Source organism: Glycine max, chromosome 12 (genome assembly GCF_000004515.6).
Source record: "Glycine max cultivar Williams 82 chromosome 12, Glycine_max_v4.0, whole genome shotgun sequence".
NCBI lineage: Eukaryota > Viridiplantae > Streptophyta > Magnoliopsida > Fabales > Fabaceae > Glycine > Glycine max.
The window spans coordinates 22,581,691-22,597,543 of NC_038248.2; the positions used below are offsets into that span (position 1 = coordinate 22,581,691).

The window sequence follows — 15,853 nt, forward strand, 5'->3', positions numbered from 1 at the left end:
CGAATTTCTGGACAGCTTCCGTTGTTCAATTTCGAGCGTCTCGATATATTATGTCCCCGAATCGCACATCTGTGGGAAATGTTATGACCATTCAAATTTCTCGAGAGCTTCCGTTGTTCAATTTCTAGCGTCTCGATATATTATGTCTCCGAATCAGACATCCGAGTGAAATGTTATGACCATTCAAATTTTCGAGAGCTTCTGTTGTTCAATTTCGAGCGTCTAGATGAGTTATGTCACCGAATCGGACATCCATGAAAAAAGTGATGAGCATTCGAATTTGTCGAGAACTTCCGTTGTTCAATTTTGAGTGTCTAGATGAGTTATGTTCGCGAATCGCACATCCGTGTGAAAAGTTATGACCATTCGAATTTCTCGAGCGCTTTCTTCGTTCAATTTCGAGAGTCTCGATATATTATGTCCCCAAATCGGACATCCGAGTGAAATTTTATGACCATTCGAATTTCTCGAGAGCTTCCGTTGTTCAATTTCGAGCGTCTCGATATATTATGTCCCAGAATCGGACATCTATGTGAGTAGTTATGACATTCGAATTTGTCGAGAGCTCCGTTGTCAAGTCGAGCGTCTCGATATTTATGTCCTTGAATCAGACATCCGAGTGAAATGTTATGAGCATTCGAATGTGTCGAGAGCTTCCGTTGTTCAATTTCGAACTTCTCGATATACTATGTCCCCGAATCAGACATCTGTGTGAAGAGATATGACCATTCGAATTTCTCGAGAGCTTCCGTTGTTCAATTTCGAGCGTCTCGATATATTATGTCCCCAAGTCAGCCTTTTGTCTGAAAAGTTAGGACCATTTGAATTTCTGGACAGCTTCCGTTGTTCAATTTCGAGCGTCTCGATATATTATGTCCCCGAATCAGACATCCGAATGAAATTTTATGACCATTCGAATTTCTCGAGAGCTTCCGTTGTTCAATTTCGAGCATCTAGATGAGTTATGTCCGCGAATCGGGCATCCTGTGAAAAGTTATGACCATTTGAATTTCACGAGTGCTTCCGTTGTTCAATTTCGAGCGTCTCGATATTTTATGTCCTCGAATCAGACATCGGAGTGAATTCTTATGACCATTCGAATTTGTCGAGAGCTTCCATTGTTCAATTTCGAGCGTCTCGATTTATTATATCCCCGAATCAGTCTTTTGTGTGAAAAGTTATGACCATTTGAATTACTCGAGTGCTTCCGCTGTTCAATTTCGAGCGTCTCGATATTTTATGTCCTCGAATCGGACATTCGTGTGAAAAGTTATGAGCATTCGAATTTGTCGAGAGCTTCTGTTGTTCAATTTCGAGCGTCTCGATATATTATGTCCCCGAATCGGACATCCGTGTGAAAACTTATGACTTTTCGATTTTCTCGAGAGCTTCCGTTGTTCAATTTCGAGCGTCTAGATGAGTTATGTCCGCGAATCGGACATCCTGTGAAAAGTTATGACCATTTGAATTTCTCGAGTGCTTCCATTGTTCAATTTCGAGCGTCTCGATATTTTTTGTCCTCGAATCAGACATCGGAGTGAAATGTTATGACCATTAGAATTTGTCGAGAGCTTCCGTTGTTCAATTTCGAGCGTCTCGATATATTATGTCCCCGAATAGGACATCCGTGTGAAAAGTTATTACAATTCGAATTTGTCGAGAGCTTCCGTTTTTCAATTTCGAGCATCCAGATGAGTTATGTCTGCGAATCGGACATCCGTGTGAAAAGTTATGACCATTAGAATTTCTCGAGTGCTTCAGTTGTTCAATTTCGAGCGTCTCGATATATTATGTACCCGAATCGGACATCCGAGTGAAATGTTATGACCGTTCGAATTTGTCGAGAGCTTCGATTATTTAATTTCGAGCGTCTAGATGAGTTACGTCACCGAATCGGACATCCGTGTAAAAAGTTATGACCATTAGAATTTGTCGAGAGCTTTCGTTGTTCAATTTCGAGCGTCTCGATATATTATGTCCCCGAATAAGACATCCGAGTGAAATGTTATGATTATTCGAATTTCTCGAGTGCTTCCGTTGTTCAATTTCGAGCGTCTCGATATATTATGTCCCCGAATCAGACATTCAAGTGAAATTTTATGACCATTCAAATTTCAAGAGAGCTTCCGTTGTTCAATTTCGAGCGTCTTGATATATTATGTCCCCAAATCGGACATCCGAGTGAAATTTTATGACCATTCGAATTTCTCGAGAGCTTCCGTTATTCAATTTCGAGCGTCTTGATATATTATGTCCCCGAATCGGACATCTATGTGAAAAGTTATGACCATTCGAATTTGTCGAGAGCTTCCGTTGTTCAAGTTCGAGCGTCTCGATATTTTATGTCCTTGAATCAGACATCCGAGTGAAATGTTATTACCATTCGAATTTGTTGAGAGCTTCCGTTGTTCAATTTCGAACTTCTCGATATACTATGTCCCCGAATCAGACATCTGTGTGAAGAGATATGACCATTCGAATTTCTCGAGAGCTTCCGTTGTTCAATTTCGAGCGTCTCGATATATTATGTCCCCAAGTCAGCCTTTTGTCTGAAAAGTTAGGACCATTTGAATTTCTGGATAGCTTCCGTTGTTCAATTTCGAGCGTCTCGATATATTATGTCCCCGAATCAGACATCCGAATGAAATTTTATGACCATTCGAATTTCTCGAGAGCTTCCGTTGTTCAATTTCGAGCATCTAGATGAGTTATGTCCGCGAATCGGGCATCCTGTGAAAAGTTATGACCATTTGAATTTCACGAGTGCTTCCGTTGTTCAATTTCGAGCGTCTCGATATTTTATGTCCTCGAATCAGACATCGGAGTGAATTCTTATGACCATTCGAATTTGTCGAGAGCTTCCATTGTTCAATTTCGAGCGTCTCGATTTATTATATCCCCGAATCAGTCTTTTGTGTGAAAAGTTATGACCATTTGAATTACTCGAGTGCTTCCGCTGTTCAATTTCGAGCGTCTCGATATTTTATGTCCTCGAATCGGACATCCGTGTGAAAAGTTATGAGCATTCGAATTTGTCGAGAGCTTCCGTTGTTCAATTTCGAGCGTCTCGATATATTATGTCCCCGAATCGGACATCCGTGTGAAAACTTATGACTTTTCGATTTTCTCGAGAGCTTCCGTTGTTCAATTTCGAGCGTCTAGATGAGTTATGTCCGCGAATCGGACATCCTGTGAAAAGTTATGACCATTTGAATTTCTCGAGTGCTTCCATTGTTCAATTTCGAGCGTCTCGATATTTTTTGTCCTCGAATCAGACATCGGAGTGAAATGTTATGACCATTGGAATTTGTCGAGAGCTTCCGTTGTTCAATTTCGAGCGTCTCGATATATTATGTCCCCGAATAGGACATCCGTGTGAAAAGTTATTACAATTCGAATTTGTCGAGAGCTTCCGTTTTTCAATTTCGAGCATCCAGATGAGTTATGTCTGCGAATCGGACATCCGTGTGAAAAGTTATGACCATTAGAATTTCTCGAGTGCTTCAGTTGTTCAATTTCGAGCGTCTCGATATATTATGTACCCGAATCGGACATCCGAGTGAAATGTTATGACCGTTCGAATTTGTCGAGAGCTTCGATTATTTAATTTCGAGCGTCTAGATGAGTTACGTCACCGAATCGGACATCCGTGTAAAAAGTTATGACCATTAGAATTTGTCGAGAGCTTTCGTTGTTCAATTTCGAGCGTCTCGATATATTATGTCCCCGAATTGGACATCCGAGTGAAATTTTATGATCATTCGAATTTCTCAAGAGCTTCCGTTATTCAATTCGAGCGTCTAGATGAGTGATGTCCGCGAATCGCACATCCTGTGAAAAGTTATGACCATTTGAATTTCTCGAGTGCTTCCATTGTTCAATTTCGAGCGTCTCGATATTTTTTGTCCTCGAATCAGACATCGGAGTGAAATGTTATGACCATTCGAATTTGTCGAGAGCTTCCGTTGTTCAATTTCGAGCGTCTCGATATATTATGTCCCCGAATGGGACATCCGTGTGAAAAGTTATGACCATTCGAATTTGTCGAGAGCTTCCGTTGTTCAATTTCGAGCGTCTAGATGAGTTATGTCCGCGAATCGGATATCCGTGTGAAAAGTTATGACCATTCGAATATCTCGAGTGCTTCCATTGTTCAATTTCTAGCGTCTCGATATATTATATCCTCGAATCAGACATCCGAGTGAAATGTTATGACCATTCGAATTTGTCGAGAGCTTCTGTTGTTCAATTTCGAGCAACTCGATATATTATGTCCCCGAATCGGAGATCTGTGTGAAGAGATATGACCATTCGAATTTCTCGAGACCTTCCGTTGTTCAATTTTGAGCGATCGATATATTATGTCCCCGAATCGGACATCCGAGTCAAATTATATGACCATTCGAATTTCTCGTGAGCTTCCATTATTCAATTCGAGCGTCTAGATGAGTTATGTCCGCGAATCGGACATCCTGTGAAAAGTTATGACCATTTGAATTTCTCGAGTGCTTCCGTTGTTCAATTTCGAGCGTCTCGATATTTTATGTCCTCGAATCAGACATCGGAGTGAAATGTTATGACCATTCGAATTTGTCGAGAGCTTCCGTTGTTCAATTTCGAGCGTCTCGATATATTATGTCCCCGAATCAGACATCCGTGTGAAAACTTATGACCATTCGAATTTGTCGAGAGCTTCCGTTGTTCAATTTCAAGAGTCTAGATGAGTTATGTCCTTGAATCAGACATTAGGGTGAAATGTTATGACCATTCGAATTTCTCGAGTGCTTCCATTGTTCAATTTCGAGCGTCTCGATATTTTATATTCTCGAATCAGACATCCGAGTGAAATGTTATGACCATACGAATTTGTCGAGAGCTTCCGTTGTTCAATTTCGAGCGTCTCTATATATTGTGTCCCCGAATCGGAGATCTGTGTGAAGAGATATGACCATTCGAATTTCTCGAGACCTTCCGTTGGGACCCAGTATGCATGTCAGTCACTTCACCATGCCACATCCACGTCGTGTAATTCTTTTTCATCCCATCACACAATAGATGGTCCCGTATGTTGTCAAGTAGTTGCCGTCTTCCATTCAAACAGTTGATGCAAGGACAATAATATTTTCCTTCTTCATTCGGTCGACCTCTTTCTAAAGCAAATTGCAAAAACTGCTCGACGCCATCCTCATATTCTGGGCTCATGCGACTTTGATTGATCCAACTTCGATCCATCTAAGAAAAATCCATGCATGCAAATCTCACTTTTTTATTTATAGGTGTGGCCCTATCCCATTTAGGAAGACTGTCTTTTATGTTAGCCTCAAACGTCATGGTTAGCATTATTTTGAACAATTTGAGTAAATTTCGGCAGCATTTCGCATTGGTCTCCAAGTACACGACATGACATCAGTGAAACGAATTTCACGATAATCAATTATGCACTCAGAGAACAACTTGAAATGCATTCAACCGAAATTTCATCAAATTAATCAAAATAATAATAACCTGACCGAATGAGTCTAACATAAAAATACAAGTCTCCCCAAACTGTCCAAACGGACAATTCAAGACTAAATACAATGACTAATGCAAACTATCCGCAAGAATCATTGCATTCAGTCTCAAACGGGAATCTACGGTTCACTCAGCATGAACAACAGTTATTTATATAGCAAATTACATTCAGCATGTATAACAACATTCATGACATACAAGAACATTCATGACGTACAAGAACATACAAGGACATCAACAGTTGTGTGTGTGTGTGTGTGTGTTTTGTGTTTGTCTCTTTATGTGTGTGTGTGTGTCTGTCTGTCTATGTGTGTGAGTGTGTTTGTGTATGTTTGTGTCTGTGACTCAGTGTGTGTGTCTTTGTGTGTGTGTCGGTGGCTCAGTGTGTTTGTTTGTCTCTTTATGTGTGTGTGACTGTGTGTGTGTGTGTGTGCGTGTGTGTGTTTGTTTGTCTCTTTATCTGTGTGTGTGTGGGTGTGTGTGTTTGTGGTTGTCTCTTTATCTGTGTGTGTTTGTCTCTTTATGTGTGTGTGTCTATCCATGTGTGTGAGTGTGTTTGTGTATGTGTGTGTTTATGACTCAGTGTGTGTGTCTTTGTGTGTGGGTCTCTGTGTGTGTCTGTGGCTCAGTGTGTTTGTGTCTTTGTCTGTGTCTTTATGTGTGCGTGACTCTGTGTGTGTGTGTGTATCTTTATGTGTGTGTGCGTGTTTGTGTTTGTGTCTGCGTGTGTTTGTCTCTATGTGTGTGTGTTTGTGTATCTGTGTGTGTCTCATTGCAGGGTTGCAAAGGATCATTAAATTGTAAACATCATGAGCCACATGATGAGGGAAGCAGTATCAAATCAATGCTTTACAAGCTTTTGGTCAATCTAAGGAGTGGTGTCTTCATGCTGCAAATTGATGGTTTCTGAGTGGAAAATCCTAATTTGGTTAAGCCTGAAATTCTGCAGCATTTGCAAAGCAAATTCAAATTAATTGAAGTTATGTACGAGCACTGTAGCTTTTACAAAAATAAGCACTGCAGCTTATTTAAGGCACAAATTCTGCAGCATCTGCAGTATGTGGGTGGAAAAAGGGTGGGAGTGGAAATTTAAATGGAGAAGACACTTGTTTGACAGAGAGCTTGAGATAGCATATTGTTTCCGTAATGATGTTGCTGGCAGCTGTATTCAGATTCACAAAAAAAGATGACTGGAGAACTTTGACAAGGACTTTGCCTTCACCTACAGCTATTGGTCGTCTAACATAGCATCGGGATTTGTCTTGGCTGATAAAAAAAATGTGGGTGGAAAAATAAGCACTGCAGAAGGTTTTCTGTTTCCTTACAACAACTGTGGGAGGCCTCAAATGCTTTTGAATCCCTTTTAAGACAGAAATCTAGAGAAAGATGGTTGAAACAAGGGGACTGCAACTCAGCATATTTCCATAAAGTCATAAATTTCAGAAGAAGTTATAATAGTCTGCATGGAATTCTCATTGCTGGTGTATGGGTTCACGACCCCATTGCAATTAAGAATGAAGCTGTGAGCTTTTTCCAAAATAGATTCACTGAAATGCACAATATCAGACCTACCCTTGATGGAGTTAATTTCTCCTCAATTAATCAGAGGCAGAGACAAATTCTGATTGCTCCTTTCTCAGACCAGGAAATCAAAGATGCAGTGTGGAGCTGTGGTAGGGAGAAATGCCCTGGACCGGATGGTTTTAACTTCAATTTCATTAAATAATTTTGGGAGGTGGTAAAATCTGACTTCAGAAGATTTGTAGATGAGTTTCATGTCCATGGTTGCTTCCTTAAAGGCAGCAATGCTTCATTCCTGGCTCTAATTCCCAAAATTAATCACCCTCCGACTTTTGATGACTATAGACCAATCTCCTTGATTGGCTGTATGTACAAGGTCATAGCCAAGTTACTAGCAAATAGACTGAAGCTAGTTATATCTGCTCTTATTGATGAGAGACAGACAACCTTCATCAAAGAAAGACACATTCTACATGGAACCTTAATCCTCAATGAGGTGATAGAGGAAGCTTGCAGATGTAAGAAGCCAGTTATGGTATTCCAGGTGGACTTTGAAAAGGCTTACGATTCAGTCTCATGGTCCTTTCTTGACTATATGCTGCAAAGAATGGGATTTTGTCCAAAGTGGAGACAATGGATTTCAGCATGTCTCACAACAGCAACCATATCAGTTTTAGTTAATGGCAGTCCCTCAAAGGAGTTTGTCCCTTCTAGGGGCTTGAGACAAGGGGACCCTTTAGCCCCATTGTTATTGGGATAATGTTGTGGTTTTGAAGGCTTTGCTGAGAGGTTTCGAAATGGTATCTGGCTTGAGGATTAATTATGCCAAGAGCCAGTTTGGAGTTATAGGGGGAGATGTTAATTGGATCAATGCAGCAGCTCAAACCTTGAATTGCAGTCTTTTAGAAACCCCTTTCAGCTACTTGGGTATTCCTATAGGGGTTAAATCATCAAGCAGTATAGTCTGGGAGCCTTTAATTAAAAAATGTGAGGCTAAGCTATCTAAATGGGCCCAGAAAAACATATCCATGGGAGGGAAGATCACTCTAATCAATTCAGTTGTTAATGCTCTGCCTATATACCTCCTGTCATTCTTCAAGATCCCTCAAAAGGTAATAAACAGATTGGTAAAGTTGCAGAGGAACTTTCTGTGGGGAGGAGACCAAGATAATAAAAAAATTCCTTGGGTGAAATGGGACATCGTCTGTCTTCCCAATTGTGAGGGGGGCCTAGGGATAAAAGACATAGCAAAATTTAATACAACTTTGTTGGGCAAATGGATTTGGGCCATAGCTTCTGATCACCAACAGCTTTGGGTTAGGATTATCAATTCTAAGTATGGAGGTTGGGAGGCCTTGCAGTCTGCTCGGGCTCAAGGAAGATATTCTGGTTGGTGGAGGGATCTAAGAAAGTTGTATCATTATGATGGGCAGAGCATTTTTTAGCATTGCATGAGATGGAAGGTGGGTTGTGGGGATAAAGTTTATTTCTGGAAAGACAAGTGGATAGGGGAGGATTTTACTCTCCAACAGAAATACAATCAGCTGTTTCTCATCAATGAACAGCAAGATGATCTCATTTCTATGATGGGGACTTTTGACCAAGATAGGTGGAGTTGGAATCTCAAGTGGCGGAGGAATCTGTTTGATTATGAGAGTGATCAAGCTGTGAATTTTATGGAGGAGATCAATTCCATGTACATTCAGAGATATGTTAAAGATGTTATGTTATGGAAAGCTGACCCTAGTGGGGTGTATACCACTAAGTCTGCCTATAATCTACTGATAACTCTTTCTTCACCAGCCTTGGATAGGAGAACATCACAGTTACTTTGGAATATGAAAATCCCTCCAAAACATGCAGTTTTCACTTGGAAGCTTTTAAGTGGCAGACTCCCCACTAGAGCTAATCTTTCAAGGAGAAGGGTGAACATTCAGGATACTGCTTGTCCTTTATGTGGTGATGTGCAAGAGGAGGTGGGGCATCTATTTTTCAATTGCAAGAAGATACTAGGGCTTTGGTGGGAGTCCATGAGCTGGATTCAGGCTATGGGACCTCTATCAGTCTCTCCAGTGGACCATTTTCTTCAGTTTTGTGATGGTTTTGGAGCTGAGAGAAATCATAGTACTTGCTGTGGATGGTGGGTTGCGTTGACAAGTACTATATGGAAGCATAGGAACTTCCTCATATTCCAGAACAAACCTTTCGAGCCGCAGAAGGTCATGGAAGATGCTATGTTCTCAATATGGTCTTGGTTAAAGGCTAGACAAAAAGGTTACAACATCAGTTTTAACCATTGGTCTTCCAACATCTCGGATTCCTTTGGTTAAACCTGTATGGGATAACCTTTTTAGGCGGGGTAGCTTGGGCTTTTTGGAGGGCAGCACCAATGGTGCCTTGTATTTCCTATATCCAGTACCACTTGTACTGTTTTTACATATATTAATATATATCTAATTTTGCCTTCCAAAAAAAAAATATATAGAAGCTACTTGGTTGGGAAGAATAAGGAGCCCACTAATATTTTGCAATATGCTGACGACACGGCTTTTGAGGGAGAGGCTCTTTGGGAGAATGTTCTAGTTTTGAAGGCTTTGCTGCGAGGTTTTGAATTGGCTTCTGGATTAAAGATCAACTATGCCAAAAGTCAGTTTGGGATTATTGGAGGGATGGTCAACTGGGTAAATGAGGCAGCCCAACTTCTGAATTGTAGACAAATAGAAACCCCTTTCTATTATTTGGGTATCCCAACTGGGAAAATGGAAATGGGCCCTAGCTTCTGAACAAAAGCAGCTATGGGCCAGAATTATTAACTCCAAATATGGTGGATGGAAGGAGTTCCAGCTTCGAAGAGATAAAAGGGGATTTTCCAATTGGTGGAAGGATCTGAGGAAGATTTACCATCAGTCTCAGCACAACATTTTTCATCAAAACATGGTTTGGAAGATAGGTTGTGGTGACAGAATTGATTTCTGGCATGACAGATGGGTAGGCGAATGCACTCTTTAACAGCAATACAACCAACTTTTCATGATAAGCAGTCAGCAACACAACCTCATTTCAATGATGGGTAATTTCTCCCAGGACAATTGGAGATGGGATTTGCAGTGGAGGAGAAATCTTTTTTATCATGAACATGACTTGGCTGTGAGCTTTATGGAAGACATTACATCTATATGTATTCAGAGAAATGTGAAGGACATTATGATGTGGAAAGCTGAACCTAACGGTGTGTACTCCACCAAGTCAGCTTATAGCCTAATGCTGAAGCTAAATGATTCTGGTTCACAAGACAGGTTTTCTAAACTAATTTGGAATCTGAATATACCCCCAAGGGCAGCAGTTTTCATTTGGAGACTTCTTAAAGACAGGCTCCCCACCAAAGGGAATCTGTTAAGGAGACATGTGGATATTCAAGATGCTGGTTGCCCACTCTGTGGCCAAGGGCAGGAGGAAGTGGGGCATCTCTTCTTTAATTGTAAAAGGACAATAAATATGTGGTGGGAATCAATGGGATGGATCAAGGCTGTAGGACCCCTTCCAGCCTCCCCATTAAATCATTTTGTTCAATTTTGTGTTGGGTTTGGGACAAACACAAATCAGAGTACATGGAGTGCTTGGTGGGTTGCTCTAACTAGCATTATATGGCATCACAGGAATCTTCTGATTTTTTGGTGGGTTGCTCTAACTAGCTTGGAGTTTTTTGGAGGCCAGCACCAGAGGTGCTTGTATTTCTTTTATTCCAGTACCACTTGTACTGCTTTGATCATTTTAATAATATATATATTTTATCCCTTCCAAAAAAAAAATTCATTTCCTAAGGGACTCAATTCCTCATTCATTGAAACCAGTATGCAACATTTTACATCAAACACCAGTATATAACATTTTAAAGCAAACACCACTATATAATATTTTAAATGAAACAGCAGTATATACATGCTAGTTCCTACGTACGTACCTGGAGTTGCTATAACCCGAACGACCTTAAACAACAATGTCAATTAAAAGTAGTCTATGATAACCTGAAAAAAAAAACCAATGGTCATGGACATGGCTGACACATTTGGAGAAGATTTTGGTATTCATTTCAACCAATGGTCATCCAATATCAGAGCAGGATTTAATCATATAGTAAGAAATGGAAGCCATTAAACCAAAGTCAATACTCATGAATGCTAGAACATCCATCAAGAATGATAACAAAGCAGTAATTTCAATTAAATTCATCTTAGTTTTTCTATTTTATAATCACTCCTAGGTTCTGTCAAGAGCAGACTTGACAGATTCCTAGTGTTAGATCAATGGCTAGCCCTATGGCCTGACTCATCCCAGCATGTTCTCCACAGAGATTACTCTGACCATTGCCCTGTAATTTTGAAAACTAAACTGGTTGATTGGGGCCCTAAGCCCTTTAGGGTGCTGGACTTGTGGCTCAACCAAAAAGGATATCAAAAGCTGGTGCAGGAGTCTTGGTCTAAGGATCAGCAGGGTGGATGGGGGGGCATTGTCCTTAAAAACAAGCTGAGAAATCTTAAAAATACCATCAAACAATGGAGTAAAGATATTGCTGATATCAATGTTAGTCGAATCCAGAATTTGAGACAGAAGCTTAATGACTTGGAAACTACAGCTGGTGATAGAGTTTTATCTCAAGAGGAGGTCAAAGTCAAGAAATTACTGCAACAAGAGTTGTGGGAGGTTTCAAATGCTTATGAATCCCTGCTGAGACAAAAATCTAGAGATAAATGGATTAAGGAAGGTGATAGTAATACAGCTTATTTTCACAAAGCTATAAATGTCAGAAGAAACTATAATGCTCTTCAGGGTCTCTTCATTGATGGGAATTGGGTTCAACAACCTGACCGAATTAAGAATGAAGCTTTTAATTTCTTCCTTCATAGATTTTCTAAAGATAAGAGTTTCAGACCCACCCTTGATGGGGTTTTCTTCCACTCCATTGATCAGAATCAAAGAGAGGGACTCATTGCCCCTTTTTCTGATCAAGAGATTAAAGATGCTGTTTGGAGTTGTGGTGGTGATAGATGCCCGGGTCCCGATGGTTTTAATTTCAACTTTATTAAGGCTTTTTAGAAGATTCTAAGACCTGAATTCAGGAGATTTGTGGATGAGTTCCACTGCCATGGAAGCTTTCCTAGAGGCAGCAATGCTTCCTTCATGGCCCTTATCCCTAAATCAAATCATCCTCAATCCTTAAATGACTACAGGCCTATTTCTCTCATCGGCTGCATGTACAAAGTCATATCCAAGCTTTTGGCAAACAGGTTGAGGACCGTTATTTCGGGTATTGTTGATGAAAGGCAATCAGCCTTCATAAAGGATAGATATATCCTTCATGGAATTCTGATCCTTAATGAGGTGGTGGAGGAAGCTATGAAGACAAAGCAGCCAGTTATGGTCTTTAAAGTGGATTTTGAAAAGGCCTATGATACAGTATCTTGGTCTTTCTTGGACTACATGCTGTCAAGACTAGGATTCTGTACTAAATGGAGACAATGGATTGCTGCCTGCCTTCAATCAGCATCTATTTCCATTTTAGTTAATGGTAGTCCGACTAAAGAATTCGCTCCTACTCGAGGTCTGAGATAAAGGGACCCTCTAGCCCCTTTGTTGTTTAACTTAGTGGGGGAAGGTCTCATTTGAATGATGAGACAGGCCATTGTAAAAAATCTGTACCGTAGCTACTTGGTTGGAAAACAAAAAGAGCCTATTAATATTCTCCAATACGCTGATGATATTGTTTTCATTGGTCAAGCTTCCTTGGAAAATGTTATTGTTTTGAAGGCAATGCTTAGAGGCTTTGAGATGGCCTCTGGTCTGAAAATCAACTATGCTAAGAGTCAATTCGGAATTTTTGGAGATTATGTTAACTGGTCTCAAGAAGCTGCTCACTTTCTGAACTGTAGGCAGATGGGGATTCCTTTCCACTACTTGGGCATCCCCATTGGGGTCAGATCCTCAAATCAGGTGGTATGGGAGCCTTTGATCAGCAAATTTGAAGCTAAACTCACTAAATGGAACCAGAAAAGCTTATCTATGGCTGGCAGGGTTAATCTGATAAATTTTGTTTTGAACGCTTTACCAATCTATCTATTATCCTTCTTTAAGTTACCCCAAAGAATAGTTGATAGATTGGTTTCTCTGCAAAGGAATTTTATGTGGGGTGGGGGCATGATCAAAAGAAGATTCCTTGGGTCAAATGGGATGAAATTTGTCTTCACAAGAAGGAAGGCGGTTTGGGAATAAAAAATATGATTAAATTTAATGCTGCTCTCATGGGAAGATGGATTTGGGAATTACATTCTAAGCAGAATCAGTTCTGGGTCAGGGTTATAAATTCAAAGTATGGGGGATGGCCAGCCTTGCAGAATGGCAGAGTCCATTGCTGGGACTCCCATTGGTGGAGAGATCTCAGGAAGATATATCAGCACAATGACTTCAAGATTATTCATCAAAATCTGGTGTGGAAGGCAGGTTGTGGGGATAAAATTCGATTTTGGAAAGACAATTGGCTGGGAGAGGGCTGCAGTCTGGATCACAAATACCCTTAGCTCTTCACCATTAGTAAGCAGCAGAACGATCTTATTTCAACCATGGGTAGCTTCTACCAGAATATTTGGAGATGGGATTTGAAATGGAGGAGACACCTATTTGAACATGAGGAGGGAGTAACTGTGGCTTTCTTGGATGAGATTAGTGCTTACCCTATCCAAAGTCACTTGAAAGATACAGTTCTGTGCAAATTGCTTTCCTCAAAGGCAGACATATCCTCCATGGTGTAATGATAGCTAATGAGGTCTTAGCTGAAGCTAAATTCAAAAATAACCCCTGCATGATTTTCAAACTTGACTTTGAAAAAGCTTATGACTCAGTTTCTTGGGGATTCCTAAACTATATGATGATGAGGATGGGATTTTGTGAAAGATGGGGAAAATGGATCCATGGATGCCTTTCTAGTGCAACTATATCAATTTTGATCAATGGCAGCACTACTAGAGAATTTTTGCCTGAGAGGCGACTGAGGCAAGGAGATCCCCTTGCACCTTTCCTATTTAATATAGCAGCTGAGGGACTCACTGGTTTGATGAGGACAACTGTCTCCAAAAACCTTTTCAGCAGCTATAAAGTGGGGAGGCAAAAGGAGGAGATTAACATCTTGCAGTATGCAGATGATACACTGTTTTTTGGAACTGCAACTACAGCTAATGTTAGAGTCATGAAATCTATCCTCAGAATTTTCGAGTTGGTTTCAGGACTCAAGATTAACTATGCTAAAAGCCAATTTGGGTGCTTGGGTAAATCTTTGGACTGGTGCAGGGAAGCAGCTAGCTACCTTAATTGTGGCCAGCTGGAATTTCCTTTTTCTTACCTTGGAATTCCAGTAGGGTCCACCTCTAAAAGCTGGGATGTTTGGCAGCCTGTCATCAGTAAGTTTGAATCTAAGGTAGCCAAATGGAAGCAGAGATGTCTCTCTATGGGAGACAGGATATTCCTAACAGCGCTTCCTATCTACCTACTGTCATTCTTCAAAATTCCTAAAAAAGTGGTGCATAAGGTAGTATCTATTCCACACTTGGTGTTGGTTAAATGGAATGGAGACAGACTTCCATCTTCAGATTTTTGCAGTGCAAAAAAAAACAATCATGCAAGCATATTTGAAAACTTAAAATACGAATAACTCAAGTTAAAATCAATTCATTTTTTACAACTGTGAACAAATTAACTAAGGTATAGTAGGCAAATTTGTTTTCACTAATATTAGTAGGTCATCACCACTGCAGTAGAATTTAAGTTAAACTTAGATAAGTACCTTATGAAGAGGCCAGCTACCTTGTCACATCTAACAAGTCAAAACTGAACAAATTTTTGCATGTATAATTCAACAAATTTGTTATCAAACTTGTGTGTGTGTCTTTGTATGATGTGTGTGTGTGTGTGTCATCAGTGTGTGTCTGTGTGTTTCTATCATATGTGTGTGTGTGTGTGTGTGTTTCATGACCAATTTTTCTTACTGGCAATTCAGTGGCAGTGTATTGCTTAGGCTTCCGTCGAAATGAAAGGAAAATCAACGAGTCTGACAGAACAACTTCAGTCTTCACTCTTCACTATTAGAACACAAATAAATAAAAAAATTAAACTACTTCAAGGATAAATAAAAGGTTCAGAAGCAGCAGACCTAGATTGTCTAAGCTATTTTATAATGGGCAGCTATAGTTACAATGATGATGAAATGAATTATAGAGAAACAAGTATAAAATACAGAAGAATAAAAAACAATTAAGGGCAGAACTCAAAAGCTTTTAGCCATGCTGCTTGGAATTTAATCAATGAATCAATCATGTCACTGAAATTTGGAACATAAATGAACTTCTCCCTTACTATCATTCTCTTTCTCTATTTTTTCTCTCTCTCTAGCTGCCTTGGGCTGATGGTGGGGTACCGTTTAAAGAACGATTCTCAGAATTATACCAAATCTCTTCCCAAAGATTGCATTCTGTTGAAGACATGGGGTACTTTTCCGAGCATGGGTGGGAATGGAATTTCTCTTGGAGACGTAATCTATTTGATAGCGAGATGGGGGTAGCATCAACTTTCTTAGAGACTATTGCTGCTATCAGAATTTGTGGTACCCTGAAAGATACCTGGCTGTGGGGAGCTGAACCTAATGGCATCTTCTCTACTAAATCAGCCTACAACCTCATTAAAGTAGAGCAGCTTTTGGAAGATCAAGATTCGGGTTTTCACCAGCTTTGGGATCTTAAAGTCCCCCCTAAGGTTCTGTCTTTTGCTTGGAGGC

General features: G+C 40.2%; 1 protein-coding gene across 1 annotated transcript; it reads left to right on the forward strand.

Annotated features, from left to right (window-relative positions):
* The first annotated feature begins 8,486 nt into the window (after positions 1-8,486).
* Positions 8,487-9,365, forward strand: LOC102665828 (uncharacterized). Its single transcript, XM_006593138.1, has one exon. The coding sequence runs from the start codon at positions 8,487-8,489 to the stop codon at positions 9,363-9,365; it is 879 nt and encodes a 292-aa protein (XP_006593201.1).
* Positions 9,366-15,853: the final 6,488 nt, after the last annotated feature.

Excerpts from the sequence above, each read along its gene's own strand:
- LOC102665828 (XM_006593138.1), top strand. The coding sequence starts at position 8,487 with ATGAGATGGAAGGTGGGTTGTGGGGATAAAGTTTATTTCTGGAAAGAC.